Genomic DNA, 25,076 nt, shown 5'->3' with positions numbered 1-25,076 from the left:
GGCCCCAATCATTATTTTGCACCTACTGGCATGATCAATTTGCGAAACATTAAAAAACCTAAAATGGACATGGTGTGATGGAAATGCAGTGATTTGGATAAAACAAGGCTGTATAATTAAAAAAAAATATAACTAGATTCATATTTACATTAGGTCTGTTGGGTCCAGGTGGTACTGCATTCATTAAAGTGTACATGTTGTCTCCAGAGTTGGTTGAATCTGTAATAAGAGATTATTTTAAGTGCTAATATACACCTTTCAATAAAACTACTCATCTAATACATTTCTTGTCATTTAGTTCATATTATTTCTGTTCCTGAATCACTGATACACAGTGGAATATAATGGAAGATTTCATTCCCTTTTTATCTATTTCTACCACACAACAGAGCTATCGGAAATAATTGCAGTTGTCCCTACGTGACTATTTCTAGACTCTACTTTTATACATGATTGTTAAAAGGTTTATCAATCACCAAGTATCTGTAACTATTTAATTCCTTAAACCCTTTTTCCTGGAGTTCCAAATTACTTCACTCATCTTCAATACTCTATAAAACCGGAGTTTCTCTCTTATCAACATTTCCTGTAATTTGTTTTTCATCTGTAATAACCAATAAATAGCTTCTTTTATATAGCCTTCAGGTTAGTGTAGTGAATGAAAATCTTTTCTTCTCATCTGTGTCAGTCTATTAGATTTTGAATATATCTAACTATTCAGTGGAATATTGTGCAAAGATCCCCTCTCTAAGGACAGCTTTAGCTAATGAATCTTTGCAGACAACACCAAGTTGGGAGGCAGGGTTGATCTGCTCGAGGGTAGGAAGGGTCTACAGAGGGATCTGGACAGGCTGGATCAATGGGCTGAGGATAATTGTATGAGGTTCAACAAGGCCAAGTGCCGGGTCCTGCACTTTGGTCGCAACAACCCCATGCAGCGCTACAGGCTTGGGGAAGAGTGGCTGGAAAGCTGCCTGGCAGAAAAAGACCTGGAGGTGCTGGTTGACAGCCGGCTGAATATGAGCCAGCAGTGTGCCCAGGTGGCCAAGGCGGCCAGCAGCATCCTGGCCTGTATCAGAAATAGTGTGGCCAGCAGGAGCAGAGAAGTGATTGTTTCCCCTGTACTCGGCACTGGTGAGGCCGCACCTTGAGTATTGTGTTCGGTTTTGGGCCCCTCACTACAGGAAAGACATTGAGGTGCTGGAGAACGTCCAGAAAAGGGCAACAAAGCTGGTGAGGGGCCTGGAGCACAAGTCTTATGAGGAGCAGCTGAGGGAACTGGGGTTGTTTAATCTGGAGGAAAGGAGGCTGAGGGGAGACCTTATCACTCTCTACAACTACCTGAAAGGAGGTTGTAGTGAGGTGGGTACTGGTCTCTTCTATCAAGTAACTAGTGATAGGACAAGAGGAAATGGCCTCAAGTTGCACCAGGGGAGGTTTAGATTGGATATTAGAAAAAATTTCTTTACTGAAAGGATTGTCAGGCATTGGAACAGGCTGCCCAGGGAAGTGGTGGTGTCACCATCCCTGGAGGTGTTCAAAAAACACGTAGACGTGGCACTTCAGGACATGGTTTAGTAGGCATGGTGGTGTTGGGTTGACGGTTGGACTCGATGATCTTAAAGGTCTTTTCCAACCTAAATGATTCTATGATTCATGGTACAGTGTGGTGCAATGCTTCAAAACCAACCTGAATCCAAAAACGACAAACCCATGTTGGCACAGTGTGATGCCTAAGCTATAAGTTCTGCCAAGAGCTTCATTGGGCCTTACAAGAAGTTGACACAGATATACTGCTTCTCAGTCTGGGATTACTTCACATAGAACAAGAGGACAGATATGCCCTTTCCCTCCAATCAATGTACGTGAATTTTCAGACTGGTGCACCTCCAGAACTGAAATGCAAGATTTAAATAATGACATATGCAATACAACCCACATAACTCTTCTGGTTAAACTTAGGAAATCAATACCTGAAATGTACTAGTAGATACAAATTATTCATTCCCAGCTCCGACTTATCCCTACTGCTAACACACACAAAGTCTTAATACCCTTCATCAATATTTGTAAGAAGGAGAAGGCAAAAAATGGAGCAGATAGGTACACAAATGAGGAAAAAAACTTTCATAAGGGAACTTGACAAGAGATAGGCCATGTAACAAAAAAGTTTATTGAGAGGAGAATGACCTCAGAAAAGTCTAAATAAATCCCTAAGGGGACAGCATATCTTTAAAAAATATAGGCAACTCTGGAAAAACACTACCCTCTATAGTACCTACAAAAAGAGTAAAAGAATAGCTAAGTAGCTCTATACCTAGTTCCTCCAAAACACTATTCCATCTCTTTGAACTGTGAGTTTTGAGTTTAACAGCAGACACAAAAAACCACTGCTGAGCTGTAAATCTTTTTCCAAAACAAGGGACTTCTGAGTCAGAAGTAGTGAAAGCAAGAAAGCCTAGACCAGACTGATGTGTGTTGGAACTGGGAATGCAGCCTGACCTTGTGCAAAAATATATTTGTACATACGTGGGGCAGTTAAAATCAAGGTCTTTGTCTATTCCTTTATCTTTCTGATACAGTTTTCCAAGCATTAATTAATGTAACCTTGGTGAGTAAATAATTCCATTATATGCAAAGAACTATGCATCACTAGGACATTCAAATATATTGTTTAAAAAAGAGGGAAACTAAAAGCTTTTAGCCTAAAGTTAGCAAAAGTAAAATTAGCATATAAAAAGTTATTTTTAATGTTCAAGCAGGTAGGCAATAAGTTCTTTAACCACCAGATCCTTTTGAAACATACAACCCTGGCTCACCCTAAGTTCTACTGCCTCTTGTAAAAACACATACAGATTGATTGGGCCATGGGAACATTCAGAGCTGGAAGGGTTTTTTCAGAGGTGAGTGAGTACCTTTGCAAAATTCTCAGGTGGCCAATGTCTAAGTGTTTTTATACTTTGGAAAGCAGAGGCCTTAAAACACCTTAGAGCCTCTTTAATTGAAAATAGAAACAATTCCTCAATAGGTGCTTTATTTTAAGCACACACAGACAGCTTAACACATGCCATAAATACAGTGCTGACTACTTTTAAAAGTGCAGGCTGTCTGTGGGTTTGTTTTTATGTTAAGAGTTTCTACCTTTTAACTGCCAGCTCACATCATTAATTATCTTTTTCACTAATGATATGAACAAGGAAGCCCTACTTTTTATTTCAGGTCACATTTTAAAGCCCTGGAATTGTATTTAATTAAGATTTTACATCAGTGCAGTAAGTTTTCATGGGAAGTTAGAAAACTTCCCTACCCTCTTGTGCTGTAGAAGACAGCAAGAATATGTAGTACGTGAGGACTGAGGATGCTATTGCATCATTGAGGTGAACAGGTCCCTCTTAGCTGGTCAAAGTGGGTTACAAAGACAGATGTTGGCCAAAAGGAGTCTGAATATCTGCTGAATATTGAGTTACACAAAAATTAATTAGCTTCTTTTTAGCAGATGTCTGATAATATCCATGGGAGAAGAGCATCCTCCATATCTTGCAGTTCCTCCTTCATGTCAGATACTTTGCTGAACATCCATAGAGGGAAATACTTACATCTAGTTGACCAACTTTAAGCCTTGAGAAGCTAGCTAGCTGTCCTGAATGCTCCCATCCTCCTTCTCGATTCTTTAAACCTTAATAGGAATGGTGGCCAATCTGTATGGCCAAAATCTCCATGTGGTCAGAATTCCAAGATACAGATCATGTAACTTGGAGAAACAATAGGACAGCAAAGTTCTGGGAACAGATCACAAATAGGACATGGCAGTGGTTCCTCTGGGGCCTTACTCCTCCATTGCGGGATAGAGGAGAGCAGTCTGCCCAGCATAACCATGCTGCCAGTCAGATGACATAGCCATGTGATGCAGCCATGCTTCTGAGTCATGCTTAGCTAAAGAGCCATATATCGATAAGGTCTATCACATAGGGTACTATAGAGGAAGTTTCACAGGATTCAAAAATCTCCTGATTTCAGAACTGGAAGAATTGTCCTGAACAATATTAGTAAAACCAAATACACATTCTGTTTTCTTTCTTTTTTTTCTTGCTATTGCTAAAATCATGCAAGAAAGATGAGCTCAAGAGCCAGAGTAATGAATTGCTTTGAACTGCACAGATACAAGGCTTTGTATCTCTGCAACACAGCAGGGAGAGAAAGAAAGGGAAAGAGCAGGAAAAAAAACCCTGATACAGAAAGTACAAAACTAATGCCTTCTCATTAGCTGATCCTTCATGAAAAATGTATCAATTGGATCTAGCAGTTTGTCTGCATTAATAGCACAGAAAAATCTGAAAAAAAAGAATTTGAGTACTTCCTAAAATCCCTTATAATTTTCTTTCATTTTTTTCTGAGTAGATTTCAATACCTGCTGGACTTGGCATGATAGGTGTTCCTGGTGGCCCTCCACCTCCTGGAGGACCCTAGAGAGGGTAGAAAATAACAGTTAGCATGAAAGGAAAAATATACCACAGTCAAGAATGAATATGGTACAAAAAAAAAGTATCATGAATGTCATGAGTTACTCTGGTAAAAACATGCACATTTTCTGGTAAGCTAGCAAAACAGCTCATTAAGACAGCATCATTCATCAGCAAGCTCTGGCACAGAGTTCTGATATATGTAGATCTATGGATCCAAGAAGATCCATTAGTCAAAAGCTCTGAACCATGCTATGAGTCAGACAAGAAGGATACTTAGATCAAGGCTCTTTCATTGCTCTCAGTACATAGTCAATGGCAGAGTAACCAATGTTTGCTAAGCACAAAATATGGGGATGCTTTGTGGGGACAGAAGAGGCTAATCACCTGAAGAAAGCTTTCTTTTTGAGGCAGACTTGGTATCTCAGTATCATGTCAATCTTAATTCAGTCTGTATAACATTCCACAATTCTTTTTTAATAGCACCTGTATATATATGTGTGTGTGTGTGTATATATATATATATGGACAGGCTGGATCCATGGGCCAAGGCCAATTGTATGAGATTCAATAAGGCCAAGTGCCAGGTCCTGCACTTGGGTCACAACAACCCCATGCAACGCTACAGGCTTGGGGAAGAGTGGCTGGAAAGCTGCCTGGCAGAAAAAGACCTGGGGGTGCTGGTTGACAGCCGGATGAATATGAGTCAGAAATGGTGTGCCCAGGTGGCCAAGAAGGCCAAGAGCATCCTCGCTTGTATGCAGCATGGTGTGCTGTTCATGGATTGGAGGGCCGTTTGATGCTACACCACTTGGGGTTCACAACATCTAAAGTGACATAAATTTATCTATATTATTCTCTTTCTTTACAGTGTTAGCTCTAATAAACAGCATTTTAAATGATACTTTACAGAGTCCGAGTGCCTTTCTTAATGGGATTATAACAGACCAGCACCTCCTGGTGCAAAACATTTGGCATAGTCAGCAGGATCCAGTGAGAAATGCCTTTCAGGAGAAAGAATAGTGAAGAAGAGGGAAACTGGGTGCCTGGCTGGCCCTGCAAGCAGCCGGGGGGGGGGGGGGGTGGGGGAATTTGCAAGGTATTTAGCCCAGGTAGCTTCACCAATATGTTGGGAAAGTGAGGAGGAATTGTCTGAATGCCCCACCTCAGCTGAAGTATTATCTTGTCTTAGAAAGCAGGGGCTGGGGAAAGGAAAAGGCAAGGAATATTTGCGCTGTCTTTGGTTGTTACTAACATGCTTGATACAGACATGGGGGCATTTAGAGCTGATGCAAAACGAAGTGCATGAGCTGCAGGCACAGCTCCTCATGGCAGCCTGCAGGCAGCAAGTGGTGGTGCAGGTGTACGCGGTGCAGGGAGGGGTGCACGGAGCAGCCCAGGAAGAGCAGTGCTGAGGTACCAGCTATTCGCCAGAGGGATGAATGGTAGGACGAGGTACCCTGGTTCTCTTATGAGGACGAAAGGACATAGGGGTCAGAGGATGAGTGCAGCAACTGCATTTCATCTAGCCATTAGTGAGTCACAAAGCAAAGGGCCTCCGGGGGGCATCCCAGCAGGCTCAGTGTGTGATTTTACACAGCCTGAGTTGCAAGATTTAGCAAAAGCATACTGGCAAAAGCAGGGAGAAAGGCTTTTGCACTGGCTATTGTGAGTATGGGACTTTGGAGGTGATAGTATAAATTTAAATCCTAAAGAATTAAAGTGGTTTGGTGTCATCTCACAAAACCCTATGATTACCCAGCAGCTGAGAGGAGTGCAGGGTAATGTATCCCATTCCCTGTGAGCATGGCTCCAGGAAGCTTTAAAAGTAGAGTACCCCTCACCTACCATTTGGGACGATAAAGCAAAATCCTGGAAAAGTATAGCTGAGGCTGATCAGTATTTATGGGAATCGGCCACATGGCAAGGCATGTATTTGCATAACTTGTAAAATCCTGATATGGAACCTTTTGCACCCAGCATGAAAAACCTGCATGTTAGAGGGTGCCCATTTGCCTTGAAAGGACCAATAATTTCCTTGCTAGGGGCTGCTGTGGGAAGAGCAGTGGGGGATGTTATCCTATCACTAGGACAGCTTGGTGATTATCAGACTGAAAAAGAGGAGACGAAGCCTGACACATTTCAAATGCAACAGCTGAAGGGAAAAGTTATGCAGAAAGAGATGTTTCTTGCACTAATGTGGGCATGAGTGCCTAGGGAGCAGATAGATGGCAAATCAACTCCTTATTTGTGTAGTTTGCATATGAAAGCAAAAGAAAAGAGGAAGGTGTGAAGGGAAGTGTGGAGCACCAGGACATCAGTCCCATCGCATCACCCTCTGTCGACAGTGAAGATGCATCCTCCCCAGCTGCCTCTACCCTGACCTTTCTCCCTGGAAACAAGAATAGGAAATGTGTGGAAACTCTCCAGTATGGATAATAAAGGGAGCTAGCTGGGAGGACCATTGCCCACACATTTTGCTTGTAATACATTGGAGCTGGCATGATAAGCAATGGGTTATGGCCCTGCTGGATACTAGGGCAGAAGTAACCCTAATTCATGGAAATCCATCCCATTACCCCAAGAATAAACTGATGAATATTAATGTATTTGGGGAGAGGGGAGAAGAGCCAGCTCAATGAGTTTCTCTGATCTTACAATTAGAAGGATAACCATCATTTTTGGCTCAAATATGGATTACAAGAGTGCCCGAATATATCATAGGGCACAATCTGTTAGCAGGCAAGACCTTTTATACCACTAGGGGAAGATATTCTTTTGGTATCTGTCCTGGTTTCAGCTGGGATAGAGTTAACTTTCTTCCTAGTAGCTGGTATAGTGTTATGTCTTGCATTCAGTATGAGAAGAATGTTGATAACACTGATGTTTTCAGTTGCTGCTAAGTAATGTTTAGACCAAGTCAAGGATTTTTTCAGCTTCTCATGCCCAGCCAGCAAGAAGGCTGGAGGGGCACAAGAAGTTGGGACGGGACATAGCCAGGGCAGCTGACCCAAAGTGGCCAACGGGGTATTCCATACCATGTGATGTCATGTCTAGTATATAAACTGGGGGGAGTTGGCCTGGGGGGGATCACTAACTGGGCATCGGTTGGCGAGTGGTGAGCAATTGCATTGTGCATCACTTGTTTTGTATATTCCAATCCTTTTATTATTATTATTGTAATTTTATTATTGTTATTATTATCATTATTAGTTTCTTCCTTTCTGTTCTATTAAACTGTTCCTATCTCAACCCACGAGTTTTACCTTTTTTTTGTTTCCAATTCTCTCCCCCATCCCCCTGGGTGGGGGTGAGTGAGTGAGCGGTTGCGTGGTGCTTAGTTGCTGGCTGGGGCTAAACCATGACAGTATCCAATCAGCTTAGATCTGGGAACTTATGGTAGGGAGGATTGTGACCCATTGTGCTGACATCCCCCCCCCCATCCTGTAGCCTTAAAACAATACTGGTTGCCTGGGGGGCATGCTGAAATTTCTCAAACTATTAAATAGTTGTTAGAAGCCAGTTATCAGACAGACATATTCACCATTTAATAGCCCTATTTGGCATGCAAAGAAACCAGATGGGTCCTGGCATATGACTGTAGATTACCAGCTTTTGAACAAAGCCACCCCTCCCATGGCTGCAGTCATGCCAGACATCTTCACCTTGTTCGAGCCGCTGGAAGCTGAGGCAAGTGCCTGACATGCTGTTATTGACTTGGTGAATGCAATATTCCTATTGCTGAAGAGTCGCAGGAACACCTTGCCTTTTTCTGGGAAGGCCAGCAGTACACATTTACAGTGCTGCCTCAGGGATACCTACATAGCCCCACAATTTGTCACAGGATTGTGGCTCAGCACTTGGAGGAGCACAGCCTGCCCCCAGCGTCAACTGTTCCATTATACTGATGACATCCTGCTGACTGGATCTACGGAGCAGGATGTTGGAGAGGCACTGAGCAGTGTTGTGGACACCATGAGGGGGCATGGTTGGGAAGTCAATCCACAAAAAGCACAAGGGCCAGCAGCTGAAGTAAAATTTTTAGGCTTCATCTGGCAAGGACCTTGCTGGATTATGCCTGAAGCTGCAAAACAAACAGTACTTCATATAGCTGAGCCCCAAAGCAAGGTTGATGTGTAGTGCTTTGTAGGATTATTGGGGTACTGGACAGTTTATCCCACACAGCACAGATTTTAAGACCCCTGCATAATGTAGCAAGAAAGAGGAACCAGTTTGTATGGGGGGGAAATGAAAAAAGAGCTTTCAAACCAGCTAAGCATGCTGTCTCCTATGCTGTTGCACTGGGTCCTAAGCAATCTCACAAACCTTTTGAGCTGGAAGTCCTAGTTTCAGGAGATGATATTGCTAGCACATTGGAGCTTGTGGCAAAAAGGTGAAGGGAGGTGAATCCTGCTTAGCTTCTGGTCATGTCAGCTCCCCCCACGCCCCCTGCACAGAACTACATACCTTTTGAAAAACAACTACTGGCTGCATATTGTGCTTTAGTAGAAACTGATCAAGTCACTGGGGGAGAGACCATTACTCTGAATGTGGGCTTGCCTATATTGCAGTGGGTTTTGTCTAATAACACCAACTATAGAATTGGAAATGCACAACAGTACAGCACTGTAAAAGGGAAATGGTATATTCCCATGCAGGCAAAGCTAGGTCCCCACAAAATCAGTGCCTTGCAGGAAAAAAATAGCCCAACTAGAATCGACAACTGTATCTCAACCTAGTTTGGAGCCATTACCCCCTGCCTGGGCTCAGGAAGCCCCACCATACAAACACCTCACTCCTGAGCAGCAACAGTGTGCCTGGTTCGTGGATGGATCAGCAAGATATCTTAAGGGGGAGAGGTGGTGGAAGACTGCCACCTTTAATTCTGCCAAGCAAATCTCTGACTCAGCAAGGCAAAGGGGGCAGCAGTCAGTATGCGGAACTAATGGCTGTGCTCATGATATTAGAAGAGACCCCCAGTCCCAAGCTATGCATATATATATATATATATATATCAACTCCTGGGTGGCATATAAGGGATTAACTGCATGGGTTAGTAAGCAGCAAGCAGACAATTGGACAATAAACAGGAAAACATTGTGGAGTCAGGACTTATGGAAACAGCCCAGAAATGTGTGAATTTGAACCTGTGGGTTCAACATGTTGATGTCCATGTCACCCGGGGTGTCAGGGAGGGTTGGGAGCACAATGCCACAGTTGATTGATTAGCTCGAATTAATTAATAGTGCTACTTTACCTCCTGATATCCCATCCCCTGATGCTCTATTATCTGATGAGGAAGCCCTTGGTAAATGGACCCACAAAAAATCTGGGCACCTGGGTGTCGATGGTACATACAGATGGACCCAAAGTTGGGGCCTCCCATGTACCTGGGAAGCCATTCGGGAGCTAGTGCACCAGTGTGCAGTCTCTAAGGTATTGAAAGATAAAAAGTTGCCTCAGCAGTCTTATGGGCAGATTCAACAAGGTCCTGTCCTTGGCTATACCTGGCAAATAGATTACATCAGGCCCTTACCAAAAGCACAGCAGTTACAGTACATATTGGTAATGGTTGACACATATACTAACTATGTTGCTGTTGTCCCCAGCTACACATGCTGACCAGAAAGGGACAGTGAAAGGCCTGTGATTACTTAGCCAGTGGATAGGCCCACCCACCTGTATCCAGTCGGACAATGGGTCTCATTTTACTGGCCAAAAGGTTCAACATTGGGCTGCCGAGCACAAAGTACACTGGATATACCATGTACCTCATCATCCCAGGGGAGCTGGCCTACTCAAGAAGACCAATGCCTTACTGAAGGAACAGTTACATATGCTGTTCCTCTCACACTGCGTTACTGGCCAACAGTGCTACAACAAGCTGTAATGAATTTGAATAATAAAGCATACTTTCAAGGCTATACCTCCTACCAGCTTCTATTAGGTCACCAGCCCTATGAGGTACAATCTGAGATGCTGACAGTCTCATGACTCACTGCAAGTCAGAGGCAACTGCATGTACTAGACTCCTCAAGGGATATTCAACCCTGCAGAGATCCTGGCAAAGGGACCAGAGGCCATGTACCTAATCCTAGAGGAACAGTCAAACACACCTCATTATGTGCCTTGACATATGCTGTACATAAAATAATGCCTTTGATTTATCTCATGCAGAACTTCTATGTGGAGCCTCACACTGCTGCTTTTGTTTGCTGCATGCTATGTATCAACAAACATGAAGTGTTGGATGCCCCTGCCCACTGGCTGCACTAAAGCTCCTTCCTGTCTACTACACAAGTAACTGGACTGTTTGGTGAAATTTGCACCACCATTGTCTTACAGGACATGGGAGGAGGGGTGGAGCCCGATGGCAGGACATCTTCAGTAGTCCTAGCCCTAATATTGCTGTTCTGCACTTATTTTCACAACCAGTATTTGTTTTACTTGTCATTATCCTTGTACTATTATTATTCATAGTGACTAGCTTATGTATAAGAAACTTTCTATTAGCTGAACCGCTTACTAATATAATCTGTAACTTATAATATATTTAAGAAAGGTAAACTGCATGTGGATCAAAGGGTGGAATAAAGTGATCCTGACCAGGAGACCACTGTACGTCGAGGACTTACTTAGTGATCCACATAACAGTTAACCTGGGTAGGCCTAGGCCTGCATTGTGCTGCACTGTGCTGTGCTGCGCTGCACATACAGCATGGCCTTCAGGTCTGTGTTGTCACCTGGGGTTGAATGACAGTTAATACTAAGAAAAAAGAATACCAACTAATCCATAATAAATTAAGACAACATTTGTGAAATAAAAACAAAACAAAATATGGAGGGAAAAAAGTTTTCAAGTCTCTAGAAGGTAATTATAAGAATAAAAATATCCTTTAAAATGTTAGCTATAGGGACCCATTTATACATCTTTGGGGAGATAAAATCCTATTCTAAGTCTTCAAATGCTTTTTTTCCTGAAGAAGTTCAGAAATTCATGCACAATATCATATCACCAAAGCAGCTGGGGTTTTTTGTCCTTTATTATTGAAGACAATATATTTTGTTGGTTATGGAAACATATGCTGAAATAAAACATAGTACTCAGAGCAATTTAGAACACTGATAATGATTCTAGTAATGAATATCAACATATGCACCACAGATGGCAGACAAAACAGCTAATTGCAGTTCAGATGTTTAGTTCTTAACCAACACACAAGGGTTCTTCATGTGGACAATGATTTCTTTGCTGAAATAAAATGTAACATCTATTTTAATGAGCAAATATATAACAGTGTACTTACTACATAGTTCCCAGGAGATGCTGAAGAATAAGGTATCTGTAATATCAACAGAAACAAAACAGTAATTTCTTCTGCAGAGAGATGGTATCCATACCTACATTTATTGACAGTCATATGTTAAAGCATATTTGTATAATTCATTTTAAAGACAAAGTTAAAGATTATGGGAAAATGCTATTGTTAACAAACACACAGCACCTTTTCTAACTAACAGTTTATTGTATGTTCAAGACTAAAACTTGCAATACAGTCATAAACAGAATTTAATACCAAATACTTCAAATCAAAATATTTCTGTTTAAGAGTACTGTGTCCTGGAACCCACTTTACTGAAATCAACAGGAATAACATAATTCATATACATAAATGTATGCAAGTTGAGGTCTGATATCTATTCTCTATTATTTCATACTGATGCATGCATGTTGAACAGCCAACATCACTCTTGTAAGATACCAAGTTACAAACTCTAGTACCAATGCCAGTCCTTGTGTCTATCACAAGAATCTTCTCATTCATAGTGTGGGAGGCACAATAAGCTCTGTAAAGATCTACAATCTTGTAAAAAGTTCAGCTGTAAGACTATTAATGTAATATGCTTTATAAAGTTCTAAGCTCAAGTAGCACATACTTGCGTTTAAGTCGACAGGACTTCAGAGTCATATCGAACAGGGACTAATTTTCTATGTTCTTATATGTACTGAATCTTGATTAAAATCCAGACCATAAAAGGAAAAGCATCTCTCCATTTCTTTCAGCTGCGAAGATACTCATTTTATGTTTTTGCATTATTCTTTCTTTTTTTTAAAAAAAGGACAGTTTCCTAATTTAATTTCAAATTCAATTTTGGTATTTGTTACAAAGGATATTTGGAGAAAAGCAGTTGTCTGCAAATAATCCATTTTTATTCTTTATGAAATAGTCTTTGTGATGATTGTCTCTGAAGGAGCAGGGAGCAATACCATTATAGGAGGATGGGGTAAGATTTAAGAAACTCAGTTGAGAAATGACAAAATTATTTTGTAGAATAAGCATTTTCCATGGTTGTAGACCACTTGTCAGCCAACAAATTTTTACAAATGTATTTAGTACTGGACTTCTCAATTAATTTCATAGGGTGAAAATGTTTCAACTATGAGTCGAAAAATACCCTAATGCCCATTTTAGTTGAGTGCATGCAAAAATAAAGAGAGGAAGAGTTTCAGCTCTTTTTTTTTCCTAATTGTAATTCAGTAGAAATAAAAAATCAAAACTGAGGACAACAAAAAGAACCAATACCATCTGGCCAGCCAGACCCATCTTATCCAAATGCAAATGCTGATGTCTTGCAAACATTTGCTCTATGATTCTGTGTTCCCTAGTTAACAGGAGTAAATATGCTTTTGTTATGTAAAATATATAAGCGCATGTTAGGATAAATCTTCTCAAGCTATGATTTCTGTAGAGCTTGCTAGCCAGATAGTATTGACCTAACTCTTCTTACTTGCGCTAAAGGAAGCTAAAATATATTTTAAATATGCTCCAGGAAATCTTTTTTGTTAAGGAAGTTCTATAACTGATGTAGAGCTGTGTGATTATGAACAGAGCTGGATATTTGCAGTAAAAAATGGTCAATGAGTTCTCTGTTAAGACATGGTCCTCACTGTACCTACTCTGCATGAGGGTTAAAAGGAACATAATATAATGGGAAAAAATATAAAGCATGCAATGTTCTATTTGTTGAATAAAGTAAATTTTGTTTCCTATAGTTCGGTGTATTGATGAAAAACAACTCCCTTAATATAAGATGATGTCTAATATATTTAAATATTTACTTACAGAATTGGCACTGGTTGGGTTTGGCCAAGGTCTACCACTGCCTGGACCCCTGTAACAGAAGATGAAAGATGAGAAACAGAACAATCCCCCCAGCTTCTGATCAATTATGAGGAACCAAATGTTTTCAAGTAATCTGTTCCCAGATTAAGTTAAGATATAGCTTTTTAAATTGTAATAAAGTGTGATTATAAACCATAACTACACCAAGTTATAATGGTATAGCAAACTTATCATTGTTGCACTACCTTCTTCATTTAATCAGTTTATGAGATGATTAAAGATAATTTATTTATTATTAGAACCTTGCCATTTACATTTAAGACATTTCAGTTCCTAACTCATTCTATGGGCTTTTTAGGACACTACCTGCTAGAACTGTATCATAACAAGTCTTTCATCAGTAGCCACTCTGCCAGAGGCTATAGTGGAGATGATATAGTTTTGCATCAGTGTCAGAACACTTGCAGATTTAGGAAGTGTCAGGCATTCCCCTACCATATTCTCAATGGAACAATTTGAAAGATGCTGCAAATTTGTGCCTCTTACAGTGTTTTCTTCTTGTTCAGGGAGAATTTAACTCTATGTTACATAGAGATGATGTTTTATTGTGGCACAGAAGTTTTAAAGAGAGTAAAATACAAGTTGCAAAATTCTTTAAAGTTCTCATGAGGAGTGTATTTCTTTGTACTTTGTTCACATTTTAAAAAATATTTGGAGGAAGTATCACACATTCTGCAAAAGTTTATTTACAATATAGACCAAAGCAGAAATTACTATACTGTAAGTGCAATTTCAGCTATAGAAATATACTCTTGCTTACATAATTAAATACCTTCCTGAAAGACTGTAGCAAATATTTATTGAGTATGGGTCTAGAATACTGCAAGTATAGTAAGGTTTCATTAGTAAAATTAATGCTAGTTCCTTATAAATCTTTTGATTAAAATTATTTTTTAGAAAAACAAGCCATTTGCTGTAATACGTATCTAAGAATAACAACTATATTTCTATAGGGATATATTTATATATTTTATATATCAAAAATTGAAAACATGCTATTTTATACATACATTTTAAGCATATATTTAGATACCTATCTGTCGTGGTTTAACCCCAGCCAGCAACTAAGCACCACACAGCCACTTGCTCACTCCCCCCCCACCCAGTGGGATGGGGGAGAGAATCAGAAAAAAAAAAGTAAAACTTGTGGGTTGAGATAAAGACAGTTTAATAGGACAGAAAAGTAAGGGAAAATACTACTACTACTACTACTAGAATATACAAACCAAGTGATGCACAATACAATTGCTCACCACCCACTGACCGATGCCCAGCCAATCCCCAAGCTGCAGTGCCCTCTGGCCAACTCCCCCCAGTTTATATACTGGGCATGACGTAATATGGTATGGAATACTGCTTTGGCTCATTTGGGTCAGCTGTCCTCGCTGTGTCCCCTCCCAGTTTCTTGTGCACTCCCAACCTCCACTGGCAGGGCAGTATGAGAAGCTGAAAAATCCTTGACTTAGTATAAACACTGCTTAGCAACAACTAAAACATCAGGGTGTTATCAACAGTATTCTCATCCTAAATCCAAAACACAGCACTATACCAGCTACTAAGAAGAAAATTAACTTTATTCCAGCCAAAACCAGGACAGTATCTAAAATTAGTTTGCTACTTGACTTACTTAGGCTACATTATCTCCACAGAAATCACATAAACATGAAATTTACCATACAGCAGGCAAAATGGAAATTTCAGACTTTTCAGACATTCTTTTGTTACACTTTGCCCAAATGGTGTATTTATGATTAAGTGGCAATTTCCTAGCAGGTGGGAGAAGAATACAATAGGCAAAAGAAGTCTTTGAAAAGCTAACTCAGACTAAACATCAGACAGATACTAAAAGCAAAATGAGGGAAAGGAAAAAGGAAAAAACTCCTTTCCTGACACAGCAGGTTTTTCTCACAGCTCTTACTGTTATATTAACTTTCTTAATCTTATCTGAGCTCAGAGAAGTTCGGTGGTTAGGCTTCTTACTTTAAAAGTCTTGAGGGAACTAAACCATATGGAAGGTAAAAATCTCAGTGTTTACGGTCATAACATATGAATAACTACAATTATTCCTGGTAGCATTAGCACTCCTGTTTATTCAAAATTAAAATAAAATGACTTTTTGAAGGTCCTGAAAACATAAAGGCAGAGCAGATGACAAAATTTCTGCATTTAAAATGGCACTCTGGTCTCCTGGGCTTTAGAAAAGCTACATTAGCCACCACAGATTGCTAGACATGGGAAAATTATTTAAATACAGCACAAAAAGTAGGCTTTATAAATGAGTTAAGGAAGTTTTCTAGCTATTTTAAAGTTTTGCAGAAGTAAAAACTTTTAAGTATATATGTTGCCTCAGGGTTTTAGTATTGAAACTGTTATTTTTTATTACATTGTTGATAAAAATATAAAGAAGTTGGCTAAAACAATCAACTGAAATAAAGTGAAAATTAAGTGAATAATTTCATTTTATGCTGCTGTGGTGAGTTAGCCTTGACTAACAGCCAAGCTCCTACCCAGCTGCTCACTCACACCCCTCCTCAGTGGGACAGGGGAGAAAATAGGAAGAACAGGAAAGAGAAAGATCATGGGTTGAAATAAAGACAGGGAGATTGCTTACCAATTACTGTAGTGAGCAAAGCAGACTTTACTTGGGGAAATTTAATTTACTGTCAATTAAAATAGATACTGATTTGGGTAGTGAGAAACAAAAAGACAAACATTAAAACACCACCTTTCATCCCCCCCTTTCCCAGGCTTAACTTCAATCCTTCACTCCAGACTCCTCTACCTGCCCCACCCAAGTGGCACAGGGGGGATGGGGGGATTGGGGGTTATGCACATTTCCTCTGGTCCTGTGTGGGTCCTCCACAGGGTGAACTCTTTTAGAAAAATCTGCTCCAGCATGGGTTCTCCACAGGCTGCAGTTTCTTTAGGAATATCCGTCTGCTCTGGTGTGGGTCCTCCATGGGTTGCAGTGTGGATATCTGCTCCACCATAGAGCTCTGACATTGGTGTTCCCTTTGCTGTTTCTCACTCTTTTTGTTCCGTCTTCTGCTCTTTCTGTGGCATTTTTGCCCTTTCTTAAAGATGTTTTCACAGAGGTGCCACAGGCTTTGCTGATTAAATCAGCTTTAGCCTGCAGTGGGGTGATTCACCACTGCAGCGCCCCCCCCCCCCCCCCACCAAAACCTTGCCATGTACACCTAATACAGCTGCTGACATTATTTTTGGAAGGTTGGAAAGGCAAAAGTGTGGGAGAGGATCTTTTTGTGTACTGGGTCTGGCCAGGATGGAGTTAACTTTCTTCATAGCAGCCCGTATTATGCTGTGCTTTGCATTTGTGGATAAAACAGTGTTGATAACACACCAATGTTCTGGTTATTGCTGAACACTGCTTACACAGCATCAAGGCTTTCTCTTTTTCTTCTCACTCTGCCCCCCAGTGAGTAGGCTGGGGGTGGGCAAGCAGTTGGGGGGGGACATAGCCAGGACAGCTGACCCAAATTGGTCAAAGGGGATGTTCCATGTCATATAATGTCATGCTCAGCAATAAAAACTGGCCAGGCATCAATTTGCTTTTGTATTTGCTTCAAATAGTATGCAAAAGCTCTTGGGTTGAGATAAAGACAGGGAGATTGCTTACCAGTTACTGTCATGGGAAAAACAGATTCAACTTGGAAAAATTAATTTATTTTTTTGCCAATCAAAATAGATTTGGGTAGTGAGAAACAAAGACAAAAATTAAAACACCACCTCCCCCCCTTTCCCAGGCTCAAGCTTCACTCCTTTCTTCCTGAGTCCTCCTGCTAACTTCCCACCTGCTCTGGTGTGGGGTCCTCTATGGGCTGCAGGGTGGATATCTGCTCCGGTGCCATGGAGCACCTCCTCCCCCTCCTTCTTCTCTTACCTCAGTGTTCCCTCTGCTGTTTCTCAGTCTTTCTTCTTCTTCTTCTTCTTCATCATCATCATCATCTTCTTCTCCTCTCCCCCCCTAACCCCAGCTGTGTGGTGGTTTTGCCCTTTCTTAAATATGTTTTCACAAAGGCACCACCAACTCCACTGATGGGCTCAGCTGTGGCCTGAAGTGGGGCTGTTGTGGAGCCAGCTACAACTGGCCATGTCTGGCACAGGGGAGCCCCTGACCTCTTCCCACAGAGGCCACCCCCGCAGCCCCCCTCCCACAGCTCCCCTCCCGCTACTGAAACCTTGCCACATACACCTAATACAACTAAATTTATGATGTATATGCTCCTGGATTGAAATACCGTCTATGACCTCTCAGGCTGGTTGTTGCCATTTTTAACAATAAAGGATACTTTTTCATCCAGAAAAATGTAAAATTATATTTGGCAGATATTTTGCTCTTAACCAGAACAGCTTCCTTTAGATCTTTCAAGGGAGAAAAAGCTGGATTTTAACATGACAACTGTTTTTGTAGAGTACACATATTTTTATATTTTAACATAGCCAGAAATACAAAATCATTGAATAAAACACAGGAAAATTTTAATGTAAGAAAAAGATATGTCTATGTGAAGACAAATGTAAATGAATATGCACAATACATAAGGCAATAAGGAAGTTATCTTTTATAGAAATGCAAGTACTATGTGACTGATATTTCTTAGCATTGTATTATCCCTTACAATTTATTTGATGTACAAAGTATGAATTCTAACATATTTGGGTCCATTTATTGCTACTGCCCATGGGTTATCCTTAGATGCACTCCTCTGACTGATTTTGAATACTGGAATTGATCAGACAAGTCTTTACTAAGATTTCACAGTATAAGGACTTCAGTACTATCAGATTTCAGACAAATTTGACAGCAATAACTTTACAGTAAGAAATCAAACTGATGTCCTGGAAATACAGTTAAAAGAAACCCAAACCACAGTGTATGTTACTCCATTTGAAAGAGGAAAAAATATTGTTTGATAGTAAAAAAAAGTTCTAAAAAATTATTCACGTAGAAGGCATGCAATAATGGAACTCCTTACAAAGGTCTGTAATTCAGCATACAACACAGATCAATATATGCTCCAGCATAATATTCCAACATTAGCACCTTGGACTCTCTTAAGCCTTTAACGTGCATTATATGGCAAGGGACAGTGTGAAGTCCTGTTCAAAAACATGAAACAGTATTCTGTTCCCACTTTCAGCTGAACTGGAGTAAAGATGAGTTTGTAAGAAACGTAAAGGAGTGCAGCATATGCCTGATTGATAGACATAGAGATAGCTATGGTTACCTACTTCATAATTACTACTTTATTTAATATTGCTCTCAGAAGAAATCATACACTGTCTCAAAGCTCATGAATTTCCTGAGTAAAAGACTGCAGTTCATGGTATCCCCTTCAACAGAACACACAAGTTCAAAGAAAAATGCACTTTCCCACATCACTGAATTAAAAGAACATGTACATTTACTGATTCAATGCAAGATGAAATGTGCTGCTTAAATACTGCAATAATGAAATATTAGTATTTCAACCCATAACCATATTCTTCTTTCTGGCAGAGAAGGAGTTCTTTTTTTCATCCAGGAACCCATTTGCCAATCTTTTTTATGTAAATACCGATTTATGTGGATAACTATCCTCAAAATATCTTACCTATCTTGATTTTTACTTATAGAACATTTTATTTTAGGAAGTTGTATTTCCTTTTTCTATCATAAAATCTCCTTCTGAGGACAATCTATGTACTCGCACTGAATGTCAAATATTTAAATATTTTTTCTACATTGATTCTATTTAAAAGAAGAAATGCCTACCCTTAGGAAGGCTCCTAGAATTGTCTTGAGTCCAATATATGCTGTCTATAATAGAGTAACAACCAACTTTAGATTTTATTTGCTTCAAGAATTCAAGTTTTATCTGGAAATCAGAATAAATTAAGGATATGTTGGATTAGATATTTTTCTGAAACTCAGTACCTCTTTTACTTTTTCAGGTTGGTAACTCTATTTGAAATGAAAATTATCCTCTCCTGCTTATGTTTCCTATAAACATAAAGTAAAATTGAAAAATAAGAGTAAAAATTAATATCAATGATATAGTGATAACAAGCATATATAAATCTTGACTGTGTTTTCTGTGTCGATCTGCTGCAAACTCATTCTTGAAAGACAAAGGTGTAAAAGGAGTAAGAAAATAAAATGTTCTCTGCTTTAGACTGTAATATCATTTTTGTGTCTTGATATCCTGACTGCCATGCTGCCTTCTGTGACCACCCAGGGATTGCAAAATGCTGGTTAAAAACCAGTGTAGTAATTGATGTGGAGGCAGGGCCAAGATACAAGAATCACTTGATAACCTCTGGCCTGTGTTATGTTGAATGTAATTATAACAGCCCCTTAAAATTTCTGAATCTTTTAAGAGAGAAATCTAAATAATGCAAGGAGCACCTTATTTTTTCCCAGGCTTGCTAATCATAGAAACATCTCTTAGTGAGCAAAGGATTTATCATAAGTGCAGAAGATTCCTCATTTTGGGCTATTTGCTATGCTAGAATCCTTAGTTTAAATCTAGTCTACTGTAGATACAGTAATTTTACATCTGAAATTTTTCTACATGCTTAGGAAGGGTGTGTGTCTCTACAGGTGTAAAAGGAATAATGCGTTCCAATGACCACACCTGGAATAAATTCATATGGCTTAACTGAACTCAGCCAATTTACACTAAATGACAAACCAGCCTGAGAAGTACACAGAAATACTGAAGAACTTATATCTGTAATACTGTTCTATCCAGTTAGAGTGGAAATGTAGTTACAGAAATAAAAACAGCAACAGAGGGGAAATCATCCACACTCTTTTTTTCAAATACGTGTCCTTTTTATAAATAGTTATAGACAATGGTTTTATTTTGCTAAAATAATGTATTTATTTTGCAGAAAAGAAGCATACTTGTACTATTCTTGGCAAAATAATCAGAAAAAAAAAAGGAAAACAATGTCATTAAAAAATGCATACAAGGAAATATCAGTGACTATACTGACAAAATATTACCAATATTTGAATTTTGATCCGTAAATGAAACTCAGTATTTGTACAGACTTGGAAGGAAAACAAAAGAGCCTGTAAGAGATGTGTGCAGAAGAATTGCTGTTGGTTCACTTCTTTTAATTGCAGTTATTATCCATCAAAGCATGTTTACTAACCAAAGCATGTTCTCCCTTGTCTTATGTTTATCAAATGTTACTTCTACAATGAAATAATGTTTTTTTCTAAATATAAGATTTTATTATTATGCTTACATGTTCATTCCAGGCATCCCTGGGCCACCTAAAGCATTCAGCGGGGGTCTCATTGCACCTCCATAGTTCTGCAATGATAACCAAGGGTCAGACTACCACAAAACAAAAAAAACAAAACCAAAGAGGAAGGGGAAAGAAAGGACAGCAGGTTAATGATATCCCTACATAATTGCCAACTAGATAGGCCAATGTAATTAATTCTCTCAGGAGTTTCCATTGTTGACTTAAAAAAATAATATTGTTATTCCCAAGGAAAAAGAACTACATGTACTACTCAAACAATATAAACACGCTAAGAATACTTAAAATGTCAGTTGTTTCAGGAGGAATTATTTACACATATAGAGATCAAGTCAATGGCCAGTGAGGGGCAGGTTTTATAATGTATTCAACTTTTAAACCAAGGAAGCTCATTCAAAATAAGAAATCTGGACTGTTCTGAGATTTCTACATTATAAAATTTAAATAAAATTATTTTAAATTAGATTTTGTTAATGAACAGTGTATCAATAAATGCTTGCATGAAATTACACCACATGATATCACTTTTATAAAATATAAAATAGCCATTACATTTATCTTCTAATCAGTCTATTCTAATAAATCTAAGGTAACTAATATGAAAATTATTTAATATGATAATGAATGTCATAACAATGGTAATAAACATATTGCCCAAGGCCTATAAAATCAGTTTGTGCTTTGATAATATTATGGCAAAAACCTAGCAACTGTACTATTTATATGAAAAACTAAATTATATCTATTTTAATTTAAATGAATGCAGAGCAATCTATCTCACCTCACAAACATAATTTACTCTGTAATCTCTGTTAATCCTGCTAAATTTTTCTGATATTCCAAAGGAATGGATAATAGCATATTCTCTAAAATGAACAGCTGTGCACTTTGGGGGGGGGAATTATTTACTTTAAAAAAATCCTAAATCATTGTTGCTATTTTCCAATACTAGAACTAATACACTCTACTTATACTATAAACTACATATACTATAAACTATGACTCAAGTTTATGGGTATGGGTGTTCTCTATATTGGTCAAATTCACAAACCCATGTCAAAATGAAGTCATGAAGACCTGGGAGAAATCCAACAAGATTCAAAGTATTGGTCTGATGCTGTATATACATTGAGTGATACGAGACATATCAGTTACCTAGAACTGATCTAGAACTATGAGAGGATGTTCTGTTGCTGCAAACAAAGCCCCCACACTTATAATTTCTTTCATTATTAGAAACTGCCAAAAGTGTCCCATAGATAGGTGGTTTGCAATAATACGTCCAAAGGCTGCAAACTGATGTCGTCTTCTAGATCCAGCTGTGCCATCTGAAGATTCATAGCAGCTAGTCATCAAGCACTACTCATTCCTGCCTTTTTTTGTAGTGCTGGCAGACTGATTGGTGTGCATGCTCAGGCAAAAGTCAGCCAGATTAACTCAAACCACCTGTTTAACCCGAGTTATCCTAGATAATTTTGCCTGGTATAGATTAGAGGATGCTCACAGTAGCAGCTCCTCTGTCAGAACTGTAGGGCAGTAACTGGTGGGTAGCCAAAGCAGCTAGGCACAGTAACATCTTCAGTTGGCACTACTGGATCTGGAAGAGGACAGTCTTACTGTAACAAAACAGTAGTTTTGTATCTATTTTATTTCATTTTCACATCTTGATTTGGAGGGCTGAGCCATTCTCCTAATTTGGTCTGTCTGGTATCTCCCCTCTTTACTTTAGTTCAAGAATCATTTGTGAGGACCTGGGTTAAAGATCTTTATGGAATCCTGCAGGGCTAGAAGAATTCTACTCAAATGTACTTCTTGGTCATAAAATATTTTCATTAAGGCTACTGATACATAGGTTCCTTCAGCTGCAGCTATGCTCTCTGCAGAAGTTATTGCCCTAATTTGTTGCTTACAACTTTTTAATCAAAGTCACCATCTCCACTGTTTATCTGGTGGTTGAGTTGTTCATAAGAGTGCTCCCTAACTTCTGGTGGTCAAAATGAGCCTGATTAGCCAAGACTTATTTTTTAAATATTTAAGATAACCCAATTGGTTTTGACTAGAATGCATTAGGGAGCATGTGAGAAGCTCACCAGCAGAGGGGACTTGGAATAAGTAGCCAGTCACAGATTGTAGGTAGCAGCCTGTTCAGCTGGCATAACTGCAGCTTGAAAGAGCCTGAACCAAAGCCTTTGGAGCTTTTCAAAGACTCAAGCATTTACAACTGTATACCACTTCTTGCTTCAAGTTATTTAGTTTGAAACAGTCTAGAATCATAAAATATAAAACTGAGGTAACTTTTCTGGGTTTGGAGGACTTAAGTCACACTATGTGTGTCTTTACACTGAAAAAAATTGTTTATAGTCATGGTTTATATTGACATAATTATATGACACAATCATATAGGCATCAAAGTATTTCTACTGGTAATAGTTTACATCAGTTGGGAAACAAACATATAAATGCTATACTTGAATAAGCATTTCTATACCAGCACATTAAGGGTTTCCCATTTACTGCCTGTGCAGCAAGGCAGCAGGCTGATTCTTGCAATTCAAGGTTGCTTCGCTCCTTGAAAACAGAGCTAGAGAGATGCTTATGATTGATAAGGAGGAGAAATGGCAGCATGAACTTCAAATTTTAGATTAAAATCTCTCTGTCACTCAACAAAAATCTAGATCAATAGTGGATGAAGAAAAATCTTTAAAGAATATTTTTGGGATTTTTTACTACAAAGAGTTTGACTAACTTAACTGTATTAGATTAATTCTTCCCTCCTAAACAGTGCAATCAATTAGGTTGGGAGGATAAGGAAACACCTACTCAGTCCTTGAGCTCCTCTTAGCCTTTAGTTATAACATACACTGTCTGGGGGACAAACATAACTTTTCTGAAACAAGCAAGTTACTTAAGTAAGTTTTAATGTCAACTGTTATTTAAAATAACTTATTCTTGAATTTGAGACTTTGTACAGCTGCAACTCAGAATTAATTCTATAAAAGAGATAAAATTTATTTTAAAATGGGATTAGAAGAACAGGTCCTGGCACATTCTATCTTCAACTCACAGAAAGCCAGAGTAATATAGTATAAGTACAGATCCTGTCAATAAAAAGAGATATATATCCATGAAAGGTACCTGTGGTCCTAAAGGAACCATTCCTCTTGGAGGAGTCATTCTCTGCATTGGCCCACCCATGTTTGGATGCCCTGGAAAGAAAATTATGCAACTTGAACAGCTATGCAATATACAAGCACCTTCTAAAACAACTTTAACAAATAATCCTTTAGTTTAACAAAGAGCTTACAAAGTTGCAGTAAGCTTTGAAACATAAAGAGAAAGACACAAGTTTGAGATCATAGTCCTTTTCAACATTCCAAATAATTATTTCACACTTCACCTTGCTGCCGTGTTGGGTCCATCCCACTAGGCAATAATGGCTGACTTCCTGGGACACCTCCAAGTGCCTGCAGACATAGAAACAGTATTAAAAGGCGATAATACACTATAATTTGTGTTAAACACATAATACAGGTATTCAGGAGCAATCTGGAAGAGTTAACTCTCCTAAATGCCTAAGACCCTGATTATGGATTTGCACAAAAAAAATCATGGGCTTTCATGGAATCATGTATAAATAATCTCCAAAATATACTCTTGACTAATTTTCTTTCTTTTTTCCCCAATTCTTCCTTTAATTTACCTTACCTATTTTTTTAACCTCAGAACATTACCTATTTCTTGGTTACTTGGTAATTTATCCTTATTTTAGCTTCCACTCTGCCTTACTCTTGAAGGACATCAACGCTAAAATAAGCTTATTATCAATCTACAGAAGAGTAGTACAAGAGTCACAAAACTTGATCCTAAATCTTGCCTTCAAGCATGAAGATGTATCATGTTGTTACCTCACCTCTGATCCAAATCAAACATATTTTTTTTAAATCCCCAGTTTTTTATTTGCCCTTTGAGTTTATAGTAACCTTTAGGTTTAAGGCTAATTTCTACAGTCTCTTACCTATAGTTTAGTCAACTAGAAAAATGTTCTTATAAATGGATCTCTGTAGCTGATCCATAAATTGTTATATAACATTTCAGAACAACACCACATTTTCAGTAAAAATGTGTCTGGATGTCCTGGTTTCAGCTGGGA

At 38.9% G+C, this 25,076-nt stretch overlaps 1 protein-coding gene across 4 annotated transcripts in view; it reads right to left on the bottom strand.

Annotated features, from left to right (window-relative positions):
- The window catches only part of LOC121232957 (single-stranded DNA-binding protein 2-like), a 204,359-nt gene that overhangs the window by 12,241 nt on the left and 167,042 nt on the right, over positions 1-25,076 (bottom strand). For 2 of the 4 annotated variants that reach the window (XM_041121524.1, XM_041121522.1), the window contains 7 exons: positions 24,324-24,390; positions 24,062-24,132; positions 20,906-20,997; positions 13,586-13,634; positions 11,768-11,803; positions 4,409-4,463; positions 149-219 (listed from right to left, as the gene is read on the bottom strand). In XM_041121524.1, the coding sequence (XP_040977458.1) occupies positions 149-219; positions 4,409-4,463; positions 11,768-11,803; positions 13,586-13,634; positions 20,906-20,997; positions 24,062-24,132; positions 24,324-24,390 (441 nt within the window). The remainder of the gene's footprint in view (positions 1-148; positions 220-4,408; positions 4,464-11,767; positions 11,804-13,585; positions 13,635-20,905; positions 20,998-24,061; positions 24,133-24,323; positions 24,391-25,076) is intronic. The other 2 variants (XM_041121525.1, XM_041121523.1) reach the window with 1 other exon arrangement.

This window comes from Aquila chrysaetos, assembly GCF_900496995.4.
Source record: "Aquila chrysaetos chrysaetos chromosome W unlocalized genomic scaffold, bAquChr1.4 W_unloc_2, whole genome shotgun sequence".
Taxonomy (NCBI): domain Eukaryota; kingdom Metazoa; phylum Chordata; class Aves; order Accipitriformes; family Accipitridae; genus Aquila; species Aquila chrysaetos.
This window is presented reverse-complemented; position numbering and strand designations above follow the sequence as displayed.